A 21,892-nucleotide genomic window follows, 5' to 3' on the forward strand; every position below is an offset into this window, starting at 1 on the left:
TCGCTTCTGCCCCCGAGTGGATTCACTGCGCTATGGCACTACATGTAGTCCTACCGTTGGGTATTCTGAAAAGTGAGGTTATTCCTTTAACTCCTAAATATATAATTATCAGGAAGTTGGTGTGACGTGTGTCAACAAAGCAATGGCTAAAATTTAAAATCCAAGTTTTTTTTTAAAGCTTTGTAAGGTCCCCTCCCCAAATACTGTATTAGGTCACAAGACAATGAACACACTTTGATATTAAAAATGGCACATTTATTGCTACATTACTGTTATATACACAACAGTTCTCAATATCTACTTTATATATAAAAATAGGAAACTGGAGGCACTTTGAGGACATAGCCTACATAGATATTGCCCTCAAATATTTCTGAAGACAGAAAGAGCTGTGAGTCATTTGCTGTAGATGACAAAAACTCTAATAAAGAAAATTGTGTTTTTATACTTGCAAACTTAAAAAAAATCATTTACATAAACAAAACAACTCCTTTGTGGTCATTTGCACTATGACAGGAGAAACTTGCTTTCAGATGGAAATAAAGTTAGGGGCTATTCCATATGGCATACTTTGCAAATGAGATGAAGACGTAACCTGATAAAAGGTTAAATTTCAGCTTACAAGATTTCAAATGATATATCACATAGCTGTACATACATATGAATGTACATGGCAATGTCTAGTTCAAATATAAACCAACAAGTATTTTGACCAGTTGAAGACCATGTTGTTGGTCAGCATCAATTCACTCATTCAGATGTTGGTGTATTGTCTGTGAACTAGTCATGTGTCAATGTGTGTTGTTATATGCAACGTGTAACTGAATTATTCAGGCACTGGTGAGTAACCATTATCAAAACTCCTAAGGTCAGGAAAATGACTAAGGCCACCCTGACACATTGATGATCATTTGTATTATAATTAAGATGAATTGTGCCACCACCTCAAATGAATGTAGTCAATATAGAGCTGGACATTGAGACAAAACAAACATTTCATAATAATACCTGCCGCAAACTACGAAATTCAAATACAAATATCAAGTTCGCACAGAAAGGTGTATTCTTGGTGAACAAAAAGGGAAGAAAGTTATCACAACATGTGACATTACCGCCAGAATTTGTCATTTCTAACATTTGCAAGCATCTGGCACAACAAAAACAACTCACTTTGTTCCCATAGTCTTAAAAAAAAAAAGGTTGTCTTCAATCTGAACAATGTAAACAAACAGAAAGAGCATTCCAAATGTATAAACCCAACTCTTAACAACTATCTTACAAAGTGGGAAAAGAAAAATATAAAAAATGGTTAACTAATTCTACAAAAGGAAAATCATTACAAAGAGGCTTTGTGGTTGTTCAAAATGGAAGAGAAAAGAAGAAATGGTCACCACAGAGCAACCAAGTCAATCAACGGCAACTGAGTTAATAGTCCAGAAGATAGGATTAAAATGCATGATCCCTTTCCACACACTCGCTTGTTTTTCCCACATACATCTTTTGAGTAATGAGGTTGTCATTTGGAGGTTCTCAGGCCCGAAAATATTTGTGATTGGTCCAGTTACAGAGGACAATTGGAGAATGGCATCTGCACTACATTTTTTGGGGAAAACTAAATGTATTTTGTGTGCATTAGTATTACATAACATCTGATTCTGGTCTGACAAAGGTTATCAAAAGAAACAAGTTGCATGTTTCTAAAACAAGAAGAAGAAAAAAAAAGTTCCATTGTGACTGGACTGTCCAGGATGATGTTAACAAGTGACGATATGAACACATATCTGTGTGCACAGAGTAATCACATCTAGAAGCTGAATTTCTACGGAAACCCCACATATGGGGACTAACTTATTGTTGGAGATGAGTCTTTCCTCAGTGGTGGCGCTCCCTCCGGCAGTCTTTCTATTCCATTTGCATGGCAGTGACCCGTAGGATCCAAGGTTTACAAGAAGAAAAACACCACACAAGCCAGTATTACCTCATCAGCCAGAGTGAATAAAAAGACCACAAAACAAGACAGAAGTCTCATCCCTTTCTATAAGAGGCTTCCAAGATGGCTAGAGGTCATTCTGCAATGGTGGCTGATATTATCGAACATTAAACATTCAGCCACTAAGCCTGTGTGTCCTTTGTTTATATAGAATGTAGGACCTCCATTGCAGCTGGGAATGCCACATATTTACCAGAGAATACAAATTCTGGTTTTGCTGAAAGTTGTAATTAAGGTCTTTTTGATCCAAACAGGTTTGCTCCCAACACATAATGCATTATTTCTTTTTTTTTTTTTTTTTTTTTAGAACGTCTTACAAAAACATGATCATAGGTATGTCTCCACATTTATGTCCTTGACTCAAACATGTAAAGACGAATACACATTTCTCTGTCTCTTTCTATACAAGTGTGCTTGTTACTCTTTTGTTTGTCATTGTGGCCCCTTTTGTAGTCTCTGCTGAGGCGTGTGCCATCCAAAGAACACACTGAGGTGCATGACAATGATAGATTAAGGCCACGTGTTCAAACGGCTGTAAATTGGGCTGCAAGAGAAAGGAGGTTAAAAACATTAGGTTAATACGCTCAAACACAGTGCAAATAATAATCAACATGTTGGGTCACCGTGAGAACTAACCTTGGAAATACATATGGCTTTTTTGGGTTGGGTCCATCAAGTCAGAGACCCGTGTGACCACCGCCGAGCTGCATCTGGGGGTCCACACCCGACCCTTTCTCTTCCTCTCTTCTCTTGAGGCAGGCAGCCTTTGGGTTCAGATTCCGCTCTTTGCAAAAGGCACACAGATATATGTAAGGGCAACTTGAACAAAAACAAAATGTTCTGCCTATAAACAAGAAGGGAAGCAGAGGAAAGGAATGGTGAAAAGGAAAAAAAAGGATGATGAGAATTGGGGGCAGAAAAGCAGAGATCCTTCCTCATATATTCTCTCCTTTTACTGGTCCAGTTAATAGAGACAAGAAAAGTGACAGTGGGTGTTACAGAGGGTCAACATGACCTTTAAGAGGAGATATTTTCCCAGCTCTAGTAAGATGCTTGGCTGTCAGTGACTGTCATATCAGACTGGACTGGCTGACCTACCTCGCACCTGCTTCTCCAGGCCCAGTATGACCTGGACAGCCTGCTGCAAGATGACAAGCTTGGTCTGGGCCTTGTCGCTCTGCAGGTGAACCTGACACATCCTGCCCAGCTCTCTGAAGGCTTCGTTTATGTCTCGCACACGCACCCGCTCCCTTGCATTGTTAGCTAGGCGTCGCTCGCGCTCCCTCTGCTCCTTCTCCTCGGCAGTGAGGTTCTCATCGGTCACTGTGACAACACTGCAGCCGGGAGGAGAGCGGTCGGTGGGGCTGGTTAACAAACCCAGATCACAACCTTCGCCGTACCTAGCTCTACTGTCATCATTAAAGATGCACACTGACATGTAATTGCTAGAGAAAAATTGGAATATTACTTTGACTGGAAATTTAGCATATCTTTGATCTAAATGTCACGTAGCGTTCCAGCTCAAATCTCCTTCCAGCAAATGAGATGAAGAAACATCCCAGTGGAGTGGGCCAGGCCAGAGAGCAACAGGCGGATGTGTCTTTTCTTCCACCTTATGTAAGTTTTAAGAGGCCATAAAGAACCATATCATAAGCGACACTACAGTCAATAAATATATCCCATTTTGAGTTGTAGGGTCACTGAGGTCCAGGATGGAAGTTGAGGGTAACTGATGACTGTCCAGAAGACAGAAGATATGAGGAGGGCACAAGGAGTAAAAGGAGAGAGGAAGCAATGCTCTCTGCCAACTACAGCACATGAAAGAGAACCAGTGAGTGAAGGCTTCCTCTTAAATACATCACAAACTGATGTATTTATTAGAAAGCAGGAAAGAACAGGTCACTGTTGCCATCTGTAAAAAAAAAAAGAGCATGATGGTAGACCGGTGCATGGATGAGAAAGTGATAATAATGAGCATGGTTATATTGCAAGGGCATGCAACACTGCAAGGTGAAGGCAGGTTAATAGACATGACAACAAAAGTCGTGTCCAGCTGCTTGTTACACTTAATAGTGCATCAGCTGTCAGCGTGCGAGTTGTCTTTCTAAAGCCAAAAAAGGACCAAGCGTAATGACGCAACAGCAGGAACAAAAACAAATGTCTGCACAAATAGATGTGTTAATTCATTGGGAAGGTGATAGTGGCAGTGAGACATTGAAGCATCTTGAGGAGATAATAAACGAGGGGCAATGTAAGACAAAGAGACACATACTGCATCACAATAGACAGACACCCACTATGTGCTACCACAGGAGAATCAGAGCCAGAGAATGGGGGTGCTTTAAAAACAGTCACACAACTTCATCTCCTTACTCATCCGTCCTCACTTTGGAGATTACTTAAATGCTTTCATTCACGGATGTCATTTGTGCAGCAAATAAAATTTGCCAAATTATTGATTGCACAAGCATGAAGTCATATGAGAGTTTAGTTTGTCAAGAGGACCTTCCCCTCTCCTCCTCCTTCCTCCCTGGACACCCACTGACCTCTGACTTGCTGCTCCAGGTTGAGTATAACGTTAACCGCCTGTTGGAGTACGTTCAATTTGGTCTGCGGTTTCTCATAGTTCAGATGGAGCTGACACATGCGGCCCAGCTCCTTAAAGGCCTCGTTGATGTCCCGCACACGGAGTCGCTCACGGGCATTGTTAGCCATCCTCCGCACTTTCTCCCGCCCAGCTTTAATCTCCACTGGTAGATCTTCTTCATCGTCATCCTCATTCAGACTAGCCAATAGCAGATGAGGAGGGAAGAAAACAACATTGTGGGCACAGTTGACATTAATATATACTTTTCTAAAATGTAGAAGACTGAGTGAGTTACAGTATTTAATGTTAAATGTAGCTTTCTAACAATACAAAAAAGTTTCTATAAAAAGTGGGTCATATACATATGGATCGCTATACTAAGAACTCCTAACTGATTAGAAGCATTCTCTAACCAAATCACACTTTCCCATAACATATGATATAAATCCAATTAATCAGTTCCAGACTGCCCAAAATGTTAAACTCTATAGTAAGATAATAACATAATATAATACAATTACATGGAGAAGACAATTCAAAATGCAGATAAATATGGTGAAACCTCAGTTAGCGTACACCCCGGTTAGTGTGTTTTTTGATTATTTTTGGTGCACGTCTTGCCGTGCTATTAACTATTTTTGTAACTATTTTAGTTAGCAAACTACACAGTCAACCTCTGATGAGGGGCGATTTAGGTTAATAAGGCTAATAACAAAGACGTTTTTGTAATTAAAAAACCCAAAACCTTTTAAGAACACAGATGGACTTACTAACGTATTAATAACAAGACAGGAAGTGTGCCATAATGTACACCTGAAAATGTATGTGAACCAAGGCAAAATATTGGCATACATTTCAACATAAACCAAAAATATGGGATCATACACTAACTGAGGTTTTACTGTACTCACAGAACCTGTTCTTTTGTATTGTAAATTATCAGCCTTGTCTAAGAATTTACTGTCAATGTTGTGCATTCTGTCTTGTAAACTATATCAGCCATTGAAAAACGAATGAGAATGAAATCGCCATGAATAAAAGACTTACGATTTTAAAGGGTCCTTGACATGATTCATCACCGTTGCTTAAATACATTATATTCATTCATTCAACCATTCGTCCGCCGTGCAGCCTAAATGCATTGTATATTGTTTGTAATTATGTTCTACATTGTTTTGTTGAAAGCAAAAAAAACATTTGCAAAAATTACATCTGTAGTTCATGGCGTCAGCCATGACGAACTACTAGTTGCTCAGTCTTATTTCCAGATGAGACATAATGAGGGTGATACCACTCATCTAAAGCAGCGTAAACAAACGCTTCTTGGGTAGATAATTGACTCAGTTCAGTATATTTTTCATCAAAATAGTAATCATGCCAAAAATGTGTTGCTGCTGGATGTTGACATTATCCGAGTAACACTATATGTTTCTTTTTTTTCCCAAAAGACTAGGTTTAAGACAACAATGGATGAAGCAAGTGCAGGGAATGAGAGAGAAATGGACGCCTGCCTCAAATTCTGTCCTTTGCGGTGATGTTTTCGCTGATGACTGCTTTGAAGGAACACCACTATAAAAAGCATTTGGCTTAGAAGTACGGTATAAACACATTTTGAAAAATAATAAGAAAAAAGGATGCTCTTCTGCAAGTACACAAGAAAGTAGTTGTCACAGAAGGGAGTAAGTCCTGTCAAAGCATTCTACATGTTACATAAACATCTTTTGTAGATTAAAACATTAAAAAAAACCCTTTACGCACCTTAAGAAGCCGATTTAAAACAGTAATTGATGACATGTAGGATAAGCAACCCCAGTGTCTTAATGCTTAAGTCCGTGTTTTGCAAGTTCTCCATTTCATCTCCGAATGTTTCTTCCTCCGCAAACTATTGGCACATCGCTCAAATCTTCACTATAATCACTGTAAACATCCTCTGTCTCATACACCGCAATGTTTGTGTAGCTGTTAGTTTGTCAGTTAGTCTGATGACGTCACATCAGGAAATAAGGCTGAGCTGCGACAACTAGTTGATCAACGCTGGCGCAAACAACCACAAGTTAATGTTTAGCGAATTTCACCAAACCAAACAATGTAAAACATAATTACAAACAATATATAATATATTTAAGCAATGTTTACAAATTATGTCTGGGACCCTTTAAATAGTTCTTGCAAATTGTTATATATTACTTTCTATGAAATCTGCGTTGATAAATGAGACAAAGACTCAAAAAAACGCACCTCGTTCGAAGATGGGTCTTCAGCTCTTTGTTCTCATCCTCTGACTTGTCGGTAACAGAGCAGTTTTCATCATCCTGCTTGTTCTCTCGTTTGATGTCAGCACCAGTGGAACGATTTAGGCTGCTCGCCACACCTGCAATTAACAAAACATTGGCTCCAAGGTGTAAGTCACACAATCTTTCAGCAAGTCGAAAAAGAGACAAAGACTCACTGGTGAAACCATCAGTCTGAGAGCCTGGCAGGCCAGATGTGGAACCGTGGTGACCATGCACAAGCCCTCCACTAGAGGGCAGGCCAGCAGAGTCTTCATGGTGACCTGAGAGCTAAAAGACACAACAATATTAACAGTGTTTCACCGCAAACGTTCAACACTATTGAAAAATCTCACCAGTCCAGGCAGGCGACTGGCAAGGCCAAGCGCTGCACTGCTAAAAGCTGGAGGTAATCCCAAACCAGATGCCAGCAGATTCTGCATCTCAGCTAGTCCTCCTTGCCCACCGGCATGGCGCTGAAGAACATTAATGGCTTCATCCAGGCGGTCCTCCAGTTTATTAGGCTTAAGACGGGGGAAGGAAAATAATGAGAGGAGGCGATGCCACAAGTATGATGACATAATCACTGTACAGTATCACAGAACAAAACAAAACAAAGTTGAAAGCCTCACCATTGTCTGAAGTCCTCCATGAAAGTTAGGTGAAGGTGTAGCTTGTCCAGATGACCTTGTCCACTGGGAAGCAGAACCTAAAGAGAAATACAAATTGTTTATTAAAAAAAAGCTCTTTTAATTAAGTAAAACTAGTCACGTTTCTTTTTCTTTTTTTTTTTAAATCTCTCTGTCATCTCATGCCATGTAATTTGATGTGTGTGATGACGTCACTCCTGGACCAATTGTAAAGACAAATAGGGAAGTGACCCCTCCCTCTTTTTATTTTTACTGTACTTTTCCTTCCTCTCATAAGTTATACTTGGAGGCTGAGCACGGCTGAAAGAGCATTTAAAAGTCTGGGCTCTAATGCCACATTTGTAGAGAACGCTCCGGTGCTATTATCTGAATAATACACCTAGTTACATGTTATAAAGCTGTCATGATAAGGCTGCAGTTCTGATGACGACTGCAGACAAAATGCCACAGTGTGAAGCATCTGACTGACCTGATGTGGCTTGAGGAGAACCGGAGGGGGTGGATGGGGATGAACAGTATCCATTGCTGTTTGGGTCTGAAGGATAGATCTGCACATAAACAATTCTGCTTTGAGTCTGATGAAATGTAATGATGTTAGATCATACTATTATGGTTATTAATAAATTATAAAGTGTAAGGTAACATGAACTACATTACTTTCTTCATTTTTGCACAACTTACAGATGCCAGCGCTTTCCCAATCTCATCACCAGAACTTCCAGGTACTGCTCCCCGATTGGCTTGACAGGAAAGGAAAAAACTTTATGATTAAAAAAGGGGCTGTGATATGATGTTATCACTAAAACATAAAAGTTATTACTCATAATACTGTCTGTACCAGCAATAGGAGGCGTGTGGCTGGGAACTCCGTAGCTGTTGGAGCCAGAGTGGAAGCCGGCCGGGTGGGCCCCGTTCACTTCACTGCCATGTAGGGGGTAGTTTTGGGGTGAGAGGGGCAGTGGCTGACGTTTCTGGGCCGCAAAGAAACCACATTATTTCAATGGATATGCAGACAAATGCCTCCAAAGCACAAAAGAGTCAAAAACATAAAACAAAATGTCCAAATAGACGGTGAAGGCTTACCAGTCTGTCTTGAGGGTTGATGGCGGTGAAAGGACCATGCTGGCTCAGATGGGGGGGGTTACCCAGCATGGAAGGGTATCCAGGCTGAACCATCGACCCAGCAGAACCCCATGAATCGGAGGGTGGGTGGAGGCCTTCTGTCAGGGGGCATCCAACGACAGGGGGTGGGGGTAACCAGTCACAGGAGATGAAAAGACAATAAAAGACACATATGAGACATGTCCCATTAGTGTGATGACTTCATCCAACTGTGATACACCATACACATGGCAAAGCACATTGAGTCACCCCATTAAAGTTGTTACAGCAAGCTATGCTGTCAACACACTAAATATTTAGCTGGAGTTTTACTTTTGTTTATTTCAAACAAGGTTACATTGGAGTACGTCATATTTACAGTTCAACAATTCAAAATGTCTGAAAAGGAGTTGGGATAAGCAGAGCTTCATTTATTTGTTTTTTATTGAAAGTGAGTATCTTCGTCATACTCGTCATACTTTGTTAAAACACACAAAAAAACAAGTGGATGGTGTTGCACCACATCTTGACTAAACTCACCTTGCATGTAGAAGGGTGGTGGGTAAATGCTTCCTGCTTTGGAAGCAGAGTAGCCTACATTGTCCCTGTTAAATTCATCGTTTGAGGAAGAGGTACAGACCTACATAAGAAAACAAACAGACCAAAAAAATCTCAATAAGTGGAAAACATCAACTAGCACCCTAAGTTTAATTATTTATTTTACCAATAGGTGAGGAAAGTCATGAATTTCTTCTAAAACACATTAACGGCCTCAAGTAATTACTTAAACCAAAAATTAATTACCTACATTGAATGATTGATTTAACTACTCCAAGTAAGGCATGTGTTTATGTAGCCAGTGTGTAGTATCAGGGACGTTAACAGGCTTTGACTGCCATTGCTGAAAGGCCTTAGGTATCATCTTGTCCAAAAGAAACAGTCTGAGGATGTTTTGGATACTCAACACAAAACTTGGAGACCCCGGAAATGGAGTTGAACAAGTTATACTGATTGAACCAGGCTTCCAAGTCACAAATAGCTTTCTTAATTACAATTATTGTAGATGAAAATCACACTGTGTCTGGGGAAAAAAAACTCAAATCCAAACGGACTTGCAGTTTTCTTCTGTAATTTGATTAAACAGAAAGGAAAGGGAGAGGAAAAAGGAGGGTAGAGGAGAAGAGGGAAGGAGAGATGCACTCCTAATTACTGAACCATCTGTCGAATCCTGGATGGCGGCCAGCTCTACTGGCAGCTGGGATGGAGGGGTGGGGGAGGGAGAGAGAAAGGAGAGAGCTGTTGTTCATAGTGGTGAGTGGGAGGGGCTGTGGAGTTGGGGGGTGAGTGGGGGCGGGGGAGGGGGGTGAGGAAGAAACGGAGAAGGGGAGGAAATCTGGTGATCAGAGAGCGAGACTGGGAGGGGAAAGAATGAGGTAAGTAAGAAGCATCTAACCCCAGTACGAGTTTCCCTCCACAAGCTACACAAATACGCCTGGCAGAGGGAAGGAAATGTGGCCACAAAATAGAAGAGCCCACAAGTACGACACACTATAAATACACTACAAATGAGCGACTGGCTCAATGAGTGGCTTTTCTCCACTTTTCCTTCTTGAAATGACTGGTGCAGATACACATCTGTGCAAGCTGAATATACGGCATTGCTGCAATTGGGCAGTTTTGCAAGCCACAGAGAGGCCAGAGATGCCAAATGGAACATGAACAGGGACATGATCTGACCATGTGGGCTCCCACAAACTCACTGAGATGCAGTTCTGGATGTTAACACTTACAGAGGAAGGCAGGCCAGGGGGCACCTTCCGGATCTTTTTGGGCTGTGAGTCTGATGGGAAAAAGAGAAAGCACATATAGGGTCAAACAGCTCATGCTTGCATATATATGAACTATAGGAAACAGTCACAATATAATTAAATATAGATGGCTTTATTAATGCAGGCCCCTTATGTATGCAAATCATTCTACATTACAACATTACTAGTAACTACCTAATTCTTATCTGATGGGGTTATTCATATAAAGACACCTGCAGAGTTTTTGCTTTCTCGGCGTGAAAAGTCACTGATACTTGAAAAACATGGAGAAGTGATGATAAACATACACTTTAATTGAGAAAGTGATGAGAAATTGACATTGATAAATTGGACTGAAAAAACATTGCTACTGAAATGTGAAGCACTGTAGTTGAAACAATCCTTTAAATCTTACCAATGGGGTCTTGTGCGGGTCGTCTGCGAGAATTGTTGCCCTCATAGGAGGAATAAAACTGGGATGCAGGCTTCAAACCAGAGGGTGAAAGGGCATCAGGACTGGGCATGGCTATCTCACTGGGCAGAAAGCCCGGCTGCACACCATGTAAATTGGGGGAAAAAAATGAACACAACAATTCTAGATAGTTAAAGTAGAGCTTCATGAAGGCGTGTTTACTCCTACAGCAACCTAGCTTTTGTCTGTCTAACTGATGTACCTGCGTTGCAAACGACGAGTATGGTCCTCTCTCAGCCTTCCCTGTTGGTAGAACAGACAATGAAATTAGGCCATGATTGTGAAAATTAGGCATTAACGTCAATATTAAATCCCAATCTGGCCATTCCCCTGTCTCCATCTCAACGCCTCGCATCTGCTGAGTGATTGTGTATGACGTGCCGTATTTATGGCTGTGGACAGCAAAACAACAACAAATGGACCCATTATAAATGGTTCAGGGGCAATTGTGCCCATCTCCTCTCCCCTCCCCTGACAGTTAAACAGGGGAGAGCTGTAGGCCAATGTAATCCCAAGGGAGAGCCTTGTTTGTGCATGGGCGCCCTTTATAGCTCCAACACCCCATCCGACCCCTCATACACGCCCACCTTCACAGTGAACATACAGAATGGAGCACACAGCTCGTCCACATCCTGTCTCATTATCCTGCTGCCATCCATCACCACCTGAGCATGAATATAGTTTGCCCTGAAGTAAACATGGCATTGATTTATTAAAAAATGTCTGCTGCAATGGCAGTTACCCCCTTTAAGTGGGATGTGGAAAAACATAAAATTTAAATATCAATTTTGTATGTAAAGACAGCTGCAATGTATGTTTTTTTCAGCCCTTACATTTATTTGAAACTCACTTACCGGCAACCCCTGTGCCAAACACCGTGCCAGGCGGAATGCCATCTTGTGCGCTGTAAATGCCCTCTTCACCAAAACACTGGAAGGGAAGACAGCACAAACTTCATGAATACAAATTAATGGCTGCAGATGCGGACAATGTACCCCATTTCATATATATGAAATTACAATATCCAGGTGGATGAAAAGCAGTACTACTATAAATGATTATTCATTATGGCAATCTTACTGAATATAATAAGTAGTTCCCAACTTCCCAGCTGGTGTCCTTGTGGTTAAATGATTCATGATTCATAGGAGTGTGTAATCTACTACAATCTCATCACCAAAGATAACATCACCTGTGCTGTAAATTACAATACAGGAATAAATAGTGGTAGTAAACGTTTGGTCGTACCCTGCCCTGACTGAAAGATGGGCTGTTCTGCTCTCCAGGCCCCCAAGAACCGGACCCATTCCTCTCATCAACCCCTGGAATACAGACATATAGGTGAGAAATGAACCATTTTATGAAAAACACAACAACATTGAAATCACCCTGTCTTTGCAGAAATAAATCCATATTTACAGGACAGTGAACTGCTTTAAAACAGATTACTGAAGCACACATGTCAGAGCCCACACAGAACCACAGACAGCATGGTGTGTTGTCACATAGCGTGGATGAGAGCTGTAGGAAGTTTGAATAATTAACACCCAATATGAGAGTCCCAGAATGATTGCCTACATTCTTCACTCTCCCACCCCACGCCTTTACGTTTTCACAGCACAAGTCATTTATAGTCCACCTATTCTCCAGCCTTCATTCAAGCACAGAAATAAGGTCTAAATCTTATAAAAGTGACATGTTATGCCTGACCAGAACACACTGACAGTCAGGGAGATGAATGGCTGAAACGACTGATTTTTAAGGGTTGGTTCCTGCCCATCCTATTTCCTTCAATCCCTTCTCAAACTGCAACACAGAATCTCTAGGGGGAAAGCTGAAGCTTAATTGCAGACTGATTTGCATAATTGTGCATATTAATGAAGCTTATGCTTATGAATATTCATATTTTTTGTTTTGTTGTCTAATTAAAAAGCGGAGCGAGAAGATGATGGGGGGTGTGGAGGCGGGCTAGTCTCATGACAGGATCAGCAGTATAACAGAATGATGGGTCCACAGTGCTGAGGGCTGCTAGATTGCCGTGACAACAGTGATCTATACACACACACAACACCAGCAGAATAAATGAAGGAAATGTCGTCTTTTCCCCTCTCTATGGCTGACTGTCAGTCAACGTGTGAGTCATCACCATTAAAATAAGAACGTTCGCTTCTGTGGTAAGTCAACAAGAGATAGGCACTAATTCACTGTTGTGAAAAACAAGATGGCGTTTTGACATAAAAAATGGTCCAGAAAAAGAAATCTACATAAAAGTCTATATACATGCACTGTTGTCAAGTATTAAGACATGCCTTATGCAAACTAAATGTAATGTAAAGGTTGTCCATGTCACTTTGTTTTTCATCTGTCGCCAACAGGATCACAACAAACTGCTGAGGTGATATCCAAGTCGGCTGGAAGAGGGGTGCAAAATTATAAAAAAATATATAATGAAAATTAAAAAATAATGAAAATTATTTTTCCATATTTGCCACAAATCATCCCATTTTTTCTATATATTCTATCATGGGATGTTGAAGTGTCAGCATGTAGTCCAGCCTATACAACACATTTAATCTTAACATGACAATAGTAGCTCAGGAGAACCCCTTAATTGTATTCATAAGGAGACCGAGGGCAGCAAAAATATAGACCACAACAGAAAACTTAAGACTGAGCATTATAATGCAGTCCACACATCAGGCACATTAAGGTAAGCCAATGTTAGCATGCATGTTTGTCATTTCTATCCTCATCAATAGAGAGCGTTGGGTTCCTATGTGTTGAGATCCCCTCTCACCATGAAAGGGATAACCTCGAAAGAAAATGGATGGATGGATCATTTGGAGTATTTGTCAATTAGCTGCTGGAAACAGCAAGTGAATAGGAACCCATTTGTTTGCAAACATCATTAACCTAGTATAATTATATGAATTTTGTACATTCAATACAAAGTGTAAAATGTTCTTCAATCACTCATCCAGTGTCACATATCAAATACATGTAGTTTGGCATACTGTATGGAACGAGGGACATTTCATTAAGATTCATTAAGAGTGCTATGAGAGAGCGGCAGACTACCAAAAGGACAGCAAAGAAAATTGGACAAAATGATGAGTAACATCAGACAATTTTTGTACCTCAATGCACGGCTCCACCCAACACCCCTTCAGGCATGGCTAGTCTATAATTACCCAGGAAGAGATACTGGAACCAGCCAGCCAGCCTGAGTCATTGGCTTATGGAGTACAACTCTGCCACATACATTGACCAGACTTGCAGACATGTTTTAAGTCTTAACAAGGACATTGCCACCGGCACATATAATTGAGCCTGTCTACACACCTTCTTCCTTCCTGCTGTACGGTGAGTCACACAGACACAAAGCATGAAGTCATATAAAACCTCAAGAGAGTCATGGCTGTTAATGAAATACTGAACAATGTTCAATAACACATACTTGGTTGTTTTAACCTGTGACTCACCAGGGACACAATGCCCGGCATGCCGCAACTCCCAAAATGTGCACTGCATCTCATATATGCTTTGTAAAGTGAATTTAGACATTATAATTGATGTATGTGCTGTGAGCTACAGGGGGGTTGGGTGGCAAGTAGTAGGGTGGGGGTGGGGGCAATCATAGAATACTTCACACTTCTGCATTTCAGTCTCATAATCTGTTTAAAAATATTTCCACCGTTCTCAGTTTCCAGAGACCAAAAAATGAAAGTGTACTGTAAATGACTGAACGAAGAGGTTACAAGAAAGAGTTTAAAGTTGAGATTCAAATTGAAGACAACCACACAAGCTAACCCTCCGCACACCCTAAACCTCTACATATGGCAACCGTATGTAAGAAAGAGTAAAGGACACTGGCGTTACTAGGGGTACATTTCCCTTTGTGTTTTTTTAAAAAGTCATGCTGTAATATCGAGTCCATGCAACACTATGCTAATGTGGATCAACAGTTTGCCATCCATTCTTCAAATTGTTTTTAAAATTACTTTTACACATTGCTGGAGAAGTATTACCAAATTCACTATGAAGTAACACAAATACAACCATAGCCCTGCGGTGCACAGTGATTTAGGATGTTAAATGCTTGCACGTGACCTACACTAAAATGTTGTACTGACAACCGTTTTCAGCATTTCAATGAAAAAGATATATTTTTAAAAGCAACTCATTTTGAAAACCAGTTATAAATCTTTGTGTTTTTAACTTCCAAAACGCTCTTGTTGTGTAAACAAATGGCTACAATGACAATTTCACATCAACAATCCCTAAAAGTAAGCTGCAAAACAGCAGAATGGGGTAATATGTTTTTCCCAGAGTCAGCAGAGACGATTAATTGGGCTGTTCCCATCCACCCCCACTGCCTCTGTCTTTGGTGATTGAATAGCAACAGCTGACAAGGTGATGGAAGGGACACCTGCAAGTTTTGGATGAACAACGGCAGAGGAGATGACACTTGATCTACATAAATGTCAAATTATGTGTCATTTTCATTGGAGTTCTATTAAATAATATGCAATTTTGAAAGCCATTCACATGCTGTGGAAACTAGGGAAAGGGGTGGGAGCACAGATATTTTACTACGTTGCAAGCCAATAAGAACTGCTGTACAGCCATTTACTGTGGGCATTTGTGTTTTAAAATGAGAATCAAGCAAACAATTTATTGCAAATGTTAAAGGAGATTCCAGTCAGAAGTGTAAAGGAATTATTGTCACTCAAGCCCAAGGGGCGGCAGAAAATTAAAAAAAAAACACAAAGTTTGTTTTGGACTTACCTGAACCACCAAACTGACTGCTGGCAAGTGTAGTTGGCCGATTCTTGCCACTTGAAACTGGAAGCTCAAACATCTGAAATGAGAGGAATTCAAATGTGTAAACCACTCAAAAATAATAATGAAACATAACCTGTGTTAATAAAAAAAAATCCAACTCTTATCCACAACCGTTAACCACAAAAAACCCAAATTGTATTTAGGATGAGCATGACTAGGATTCCTTGATCAATTAATACAATTTATTAATTCACAGATTTTATTATTTCTATAGGGCAGAATGATGTTGCACTGAATATCTGTTCAATAGAGTGGATGTAGTGCCACTTTCCATAGCTGAAGTTATATTTTTCTTTTTTAAACCGCAAACTAGTTGAGACGGAACCAAAAGTGCCTCTTTAGGTTGCAGCCAGGAAGTGTGCTTCATTTTGCATCAATTGCTTGACGATAAAATTGTCATTAATAAATCGATTTAACACAATTATTCTGGCCATTCCAAGTAAACTGAACAATCCTTCAAATCCTGTTTAATTGACCAATCCCTGAAGGTGCTGACAATTGGTCACTATCCTAGAATTTTATTCAGGGCCTCATGTGTATACTGTATTAAGAATTCTTACCGCGCTAAAATCCAGCAAGTCGCTGAGCTCCTTGTCTGTGCCCACTGCAGTCATTCTCTGCTGCTGTTCACTTTGGCCCTTTCAGTCTCAGCAAACCACTACAGTCAAGAAAAACATGAGTAATCGTCACCCAAATGTTCCCACAACAACATTTGGGGTACAGGTCTGTCATAAATATATTCTCTCCAGTGTACCCAACAAGACTTAAAGCTGGATGTTAATGACACAGAATGCCTATCTTTAATGTAAGATTGCAGTTTAGCCATTCTAGTGGTCTCTCTGTATTACTGTACATTTTCATGATAACACATATGGGTCAGTCTTCTGAAAAGAGTACCAGACAGGGTGCCACCACTTCAAGAGGCATGATGCAAAGACGACAGTGATTTGCAACTAGAATTGGCAGGACAAGATATGTCACCATTTGTGAGTATGTTTGTGACAATTTAAGGTAAGTGTAAAGCAATTATAGTGAGTGATATAGATAATATAGCAATATATATTAAAGTGATACTTAATTTTAATGCGCAAATCGGTTCCAAAATAATTGTTAATCAGGAGACTGACACATAAACAGTAAATTTACAGAGGGCTCCTCTGGTTGCAACGGTCTTCATCCATGTCGGTTTAAGGAATATTTCCATGGTAAAAATGTCTCATTCAACAACAAAATGATGTTGCATAAAGCGGACATACTACAATAAAGACAATATCTGCAAGTATGTCAAAATAATTCTAATATATCCAAGCAGTCTACAAGTGACTCATTTTTCTTTTCATTGATCTTTACGGGGGCACAGCTCTTCCTTCCAATCATGGTACAGTTCAATATCTCATCAGAGATCATTATTATTCAAGGAGCACATTCTTGCCTCCCACCATCAGATTATTGATCTAGTAGGGAAACATCTAACCAGAATGTAGCTGCACCACATACATTCTAGTGTATGTCACAAAACAAGCTAGGCAAAATAAATAATAACTTTGTAAATGCATTCTGTGTGTTATAAAATCAACAAATTGAGTTTCTTCTATCAGTTTGGGAAATAACCATGCCATCATTGTGTTCTCACCAAACTCAATTATGAACTTTTAAGGTAAAATATGATATTGTGTCAATAATTGTGTCTGTGAAGGGAGCTGACACTTTCACACTGGTGGGTATGTTAATGAGCATCTGCACTGCACTGCATCAATCACCAAAATGAAAGAATAGCCACGTTTACATGGAGCCAAATATTCCAATTCCATTCGGGTTATTTGCTCAAACGGAAAGAATGTAACCTTTGTATACACCTCATTCTGAAAGAAAAGTGCCAATCCGAATGAAAATAAAATCGTATTCACAGGGGAGGAATATTCCTTTCCCCAATCCGATTGAGGTAACTTGTACTCGCTCAATCGGAAAGTTGTCAGGCTGTGTTCTTCTTCGTGGTGTTTTTCTTCTTCTGTTGTTTATTGCCGGTTGGCAAGCAGCTTTAATGTGCATTACCGCCATCCGTGGAACAGAATCTAAACCCTTCTATACACCATTCACAAGTCCAGTTTTATAAAAAAAGAACATACTTATTTATATAAAACATGTGCCAAGGTTAATTATAAAATATTAGCAAGATTGAACTTCATCTTTTCCTGTTCCCGGGTGCGTTCTTTCAGCGAATAGATATGACGTAACACGCAGCTCGAGACGTTCTTCGATTAAAAAAGAAATGGAGGCGAGACTGTTGCAGAAAGTTTGTTTTTGATTCAAACTAAATTTCAAGACTGGACGAATGAAAAACTGGAAATACAAAGTTATCCCAACAAGTGAAAGAAAAACTCAAGGAAGTCGGTATCACGTGATGTTGGTGTTTCCGCTTTACTGCACATGCCCCATTGACTATTCTGGTTGATTATAGCGGCGCATGTAGACGCGCGATTGGAATATTCCTTTCCATGTATACCATTGCTTTCGGAAAGGTCATTCGGAAAGAGAAAAACTCCTCATGTAAACGTGGATAATGACTCCAAAACAATGAAAACTACAGGCTGAACTTCTCAGTGTATTGAATCAATCGCAACTGGACTGTTCGGGTTGTCTTAGAAGATGTTTCACCTCTCATCCGAGCAGGCTTCATCAGTTCATGCTCAAAGACCACACCAGTCAGACTAGCCAGGACAAAAAAATGTGACAGCTCTAGTCACTCGATCGTCATATCAAATCTGACTTGATGTCCCACAGAATACATTATGTTTTATGTGAATACAGCGACCTGGATGAATGAGAATATTCACAGGCATACATGCACTTGCTTATCACCACAGTGGACAAAAGATTGTCAAAAGGTATAATTAATAGTATACAACACTGCCAAGAGTCTTGTGTTTTAACAAAACCAGGAAATAAAGTCAAGTAATTAGAGTACTGGCCAAGAAAACATCTGCCAGTAGCTTGTTTAAACATGACTATTTAACATATTAGTATCATAACAGGGACAACTGTGACACATGAATGTCGGCATAAAACAATGTAGAAGTCTAGAAATAAGTATTTTGTACTATTGGGAGAATTGATTAATTCATTTTCTATGCCATTTAATCCTTATTTGGAATTTGTCAAGTTTGACAATTTGAAAGAGTAAACATTTCCACATATATGGTATACACACACTGAACACTTTATAGCCATCCCGCACCATATTGCAAAAGACAAATGTATATGTAGGAATGTGGCCACTAACTAGGCGTCAGCCATGCCCCATTATAGAGACAAGACAAACCATCAGCCATGACATGCCCGACTTGATGGTGAAAAGAACTTCTCCCATACCCGGGTGGAAGTGGTAAGATTTTGGCTTCTGTGTCCTTCTTCCCCACTCCGTATTAAACCCTTTCTTAAGTTTAGAATACAGTAATTAATTGGAGGCTAACTAGTTAGCTTGCTAATGGTTAAAGCCATGGCTGCCTCCTGTGTCCCTGCAGTGATCCCATAGCCTGCATATTAAAATTTAGCGGTGTAAACGAAGAATAATGGGAGTGTAAAGGTGATTACCGGGGTGCTATTTTATGTCTACTGGGCTCTAGTTAGGATAAAAATTATGTTTAGAAAGAAGGGTTGGGCGATATTTTTTCTATACTGGTATACATTCTTCCATTGATAAGAAAAGGACTTATTCCATCCAGAATAAATGATACATGTTTTAAGACTGTGCACAACAGCGGATAAGATTAATCAAATGCTGCAATTGTGAGGAGAAGGAACGTTTGTGAGGGAAGTGTTTACTCTGCAGACTGCTCAGTCGTGGGACAAAATCAGTAAACACCGAACAATCCCCTCCTGACATAAACAAGTTGAAATGGTGCTAAATGCTGGCGAAGGTTGGCTGAATCTCCTCTTACAGAACGCAAATGGAAGCTAGCAGTGGTTAGCTTAGTTTTGCACGCTTGTGTGTGTTACAGAAGTTAGCCACATTGTTGTCAATGAAAAAATGTGCTTTACAATTTGAGACAAGTGTATTTCACTATATAGTTCGTGGACACTATTGATTGCATACAGGGCAATTCAATTCTATTATCAATATCAAAGTGTTATATGCTGCATATTACACATTGTTAAGTCATATGGTTAAGTCATTATTAAGTCATCCTGAACATAAAACTATAAAAACTGTGGTAAAAGAGGTAAAAGTATCGTGCAATTACTCAAAGTTAAAATGTTATCATTAAATATTCCAAACATTTCTGTTATAATGGGCTGTGGTTAAAATGGGGGAGTTAGTCCCTCCTAACAAATGGAAGTTTCTTATGTTTGAGCACCTCCACAGATTAGCCATAAAGAAGTGTGAAAGAAACACAACTCTAAGCCTTGCACTGACACACCAGCAACACCAGTGTGTTTACATGGAACATCCGACGACATGTTTGAAAAAAAGTCCAAACCTGTTGCCTGTAGCCCCACTGCCACTCAGTCACTAGCGAGGAGACTGCACACAAAGAGCCGGCTAGCAAAGTTTCAACGACGTGGTCGAAATACAGCGATTACAGGATAAACATGTATATATTAAAAAATATTCATTTATATAACTACACTATCGTCCGTTAACACAATTCTACAACAGATACGGGTGCAACATTTGAGAGTTTTCGGGGACTATTTTACTGGTGTAAAGCGACATACTAGCACAGACATCATTATGTGGAGGGGGGCTAACTCACTTTGGCACTATGCTAATACGCTGAAACATTCAAAGAGCCCACTGAAGTGAAACAAAGACCACTTTTTCAACTTTTAACACAGTGGCAACACAAATACTATAAGTTAATGGAGCACGAAATAAGCAAAACCGGACATTTTTCCTCGGCGGAAAATGTAACTTGAAAAATGCACTTAAAACTTGACTATTCCTCTCGACAACACAATGACAGGTAAGTGGTGTTTAAGAGGTAACTACGTGTAGGGAGTATGTCTTAGAAGAACTATTTACCTTGGCTTAGCTCTGTAGCATCCAAAAATGAGAAATAAACGACCCGATGTGAGAGAAAAACAAAGTTATGGACAGGATCCCTTTCCAGCCTCCGTGCTCCTCCGGACTGTGGGCTTGAAGAAGATGAGGAAAGCCAAGATTGAAACACTCCGCCGCCTCGGTGCTGTCTTCTTCGCGAAACTAAAAAGACCTATAGGACACGCACCATAACTAAAGCATTGCGCCGTTTCTCTTAATATTGCTGAAATTGAAGCGACTTCATTTTCCAAGTAGACATTTTAACAGCCTCCACATTGTCGCTTCCAGAAATGTATCCCTCCGCGTCACGGCCCACGGGAGGACATGGACGCATCCAGAAACATCAGCGGTGTCCAATTTCAACAAAAAACGATAGACGATATAAAACCTCTTCCGATTGAGGCATACCAGTGAAAAAATAGTCACAAATTCCGGTTATGTCTGATTTGGTCTGGAGTCACCGAACGGGGAGGTTGGGACAGACAATTCGCGAGGATCTATGTCGAGGGGCGGATGAGGCAACGAGCTCACATAGTGTGCCAGCGTATAAAATGGAATGATAATATCAGAGAGGAGGACCAATTGGATACGACCAAATTTGATTGACAGCTGAACCGTCCAAATATGTTTTAACATCAACCTCGGAGCAGCGTTGTTTCGCCTGCAGGTTGACTGCACTATCATTTAGCGCTCAAGCAGTAACTGAGCTCCAAACATTGTAATATACACCGCAACTACACAACCGTAGAAGACAGTGTTTTCACCTTGCTTTGGATCCAGCTTTACACTATACAGTTTATTATTACACTATATTGATATTAGTAGCAATGCCATATTGCCATAAACAATATTTCATTTTTAGTCTAGTGTTGTGGGAATCTGGAATGAAATGAAATAGTGAGTCATTGTATCTTTTCTTTTACAAGGAAAAGAACAATATAGTAACTAAATTAACCACCACAAGGATGAATATGATTTTTTCAAGGGTACTCAATTCAGTTTTTGGTGTTGAAGTAAGTAGTTCTGGCTAGTTGGCAGGGGTCGCTATTGCTTCTCAAAACAATATGCGTTCAAAAGAGTAAAAGTAGTTTGTATCACAAAACTGTTTTCCCCGAAAAAGTAAGACGT

General features: G+C 40.1%; 1 protein-coding gene across 4 annotated transcripts; it reads right to left on the minus strand.

Moving 5' to 3' along the window:
• Nucleotides 1-206: 206 nt before the first annotated feature.
• On the minus strand, nt 207-21,281 carry LOC131126059 (transcription factor E2-alpha-like). 4 transcript variants are annotated; one of them, XM_058068210.1, is made up of 20 exons: nt 20,747-21,281; nt 16,284-16,381; nt 15,667-15,739; nt 12,127-12,200; nt 11,733-11,808; nt 11,081-11,121; nt 10,822-10,957; nt 10,389-10,438; nt 9,139-9,238; nt 8,581-8,717; nt 8,336-8,468; nt 8,179-8,237; nt 7,967-8,045; nt 7,480-7,556; nt 7,204-7,371; nt 7,027-7,138; nt 6,816-6,948; nt 4,537-4,775; nt 2,627-2,774; nt 213-2,534 (listed from the first exon to the last, which is right to left on the minus strand). In XM_058068210.1, exons 2-19 carry the CDS (start codon nt 16,335-16,337, stop codon nt 2,668-2,670), a joined length of 1,848 nt encoding a protein of 615 aa, XP_057924193.1. In that variant the 5' UTR covers nt 16,338-16,381; nt 20,747-21,281; the 3' UTR covers nt 213-2,534; nt 2,627-2,667. The 4 variants fall into 4 exon arrangements, with proteins under 4 accessions (XP_057924194.1, XP_057924196.1, XP_057924192.1 ...); XM_058068211.1 differs by lacking the exon at nt 4,537-4,775 and having other exon boundaries at nt 207-2,534; XM_058068209.1 differs by having other exon boundaries at nt 209-2,534; nt 6,816-7,138.
• Nucleotides 21,282-21,892: the final 611 nt, after the last annotated feature.

This window comes from Doryrhamphus excisus, chromosome 3, assembly GCF_030265055.1.
Source record: "Doryrhamphus excisus isolate RoL2022-K1 chromosome 3, RoL_Dexc_1.0, whole genome shotgun sequence".
NCBI classification, from domain to species: Eukaryota; Metazoa; Chordata; class Actinopteri; order Syngnathiformes; family Syngnathidae; genus Doryrhamphus; species Doryrhamphus excisus.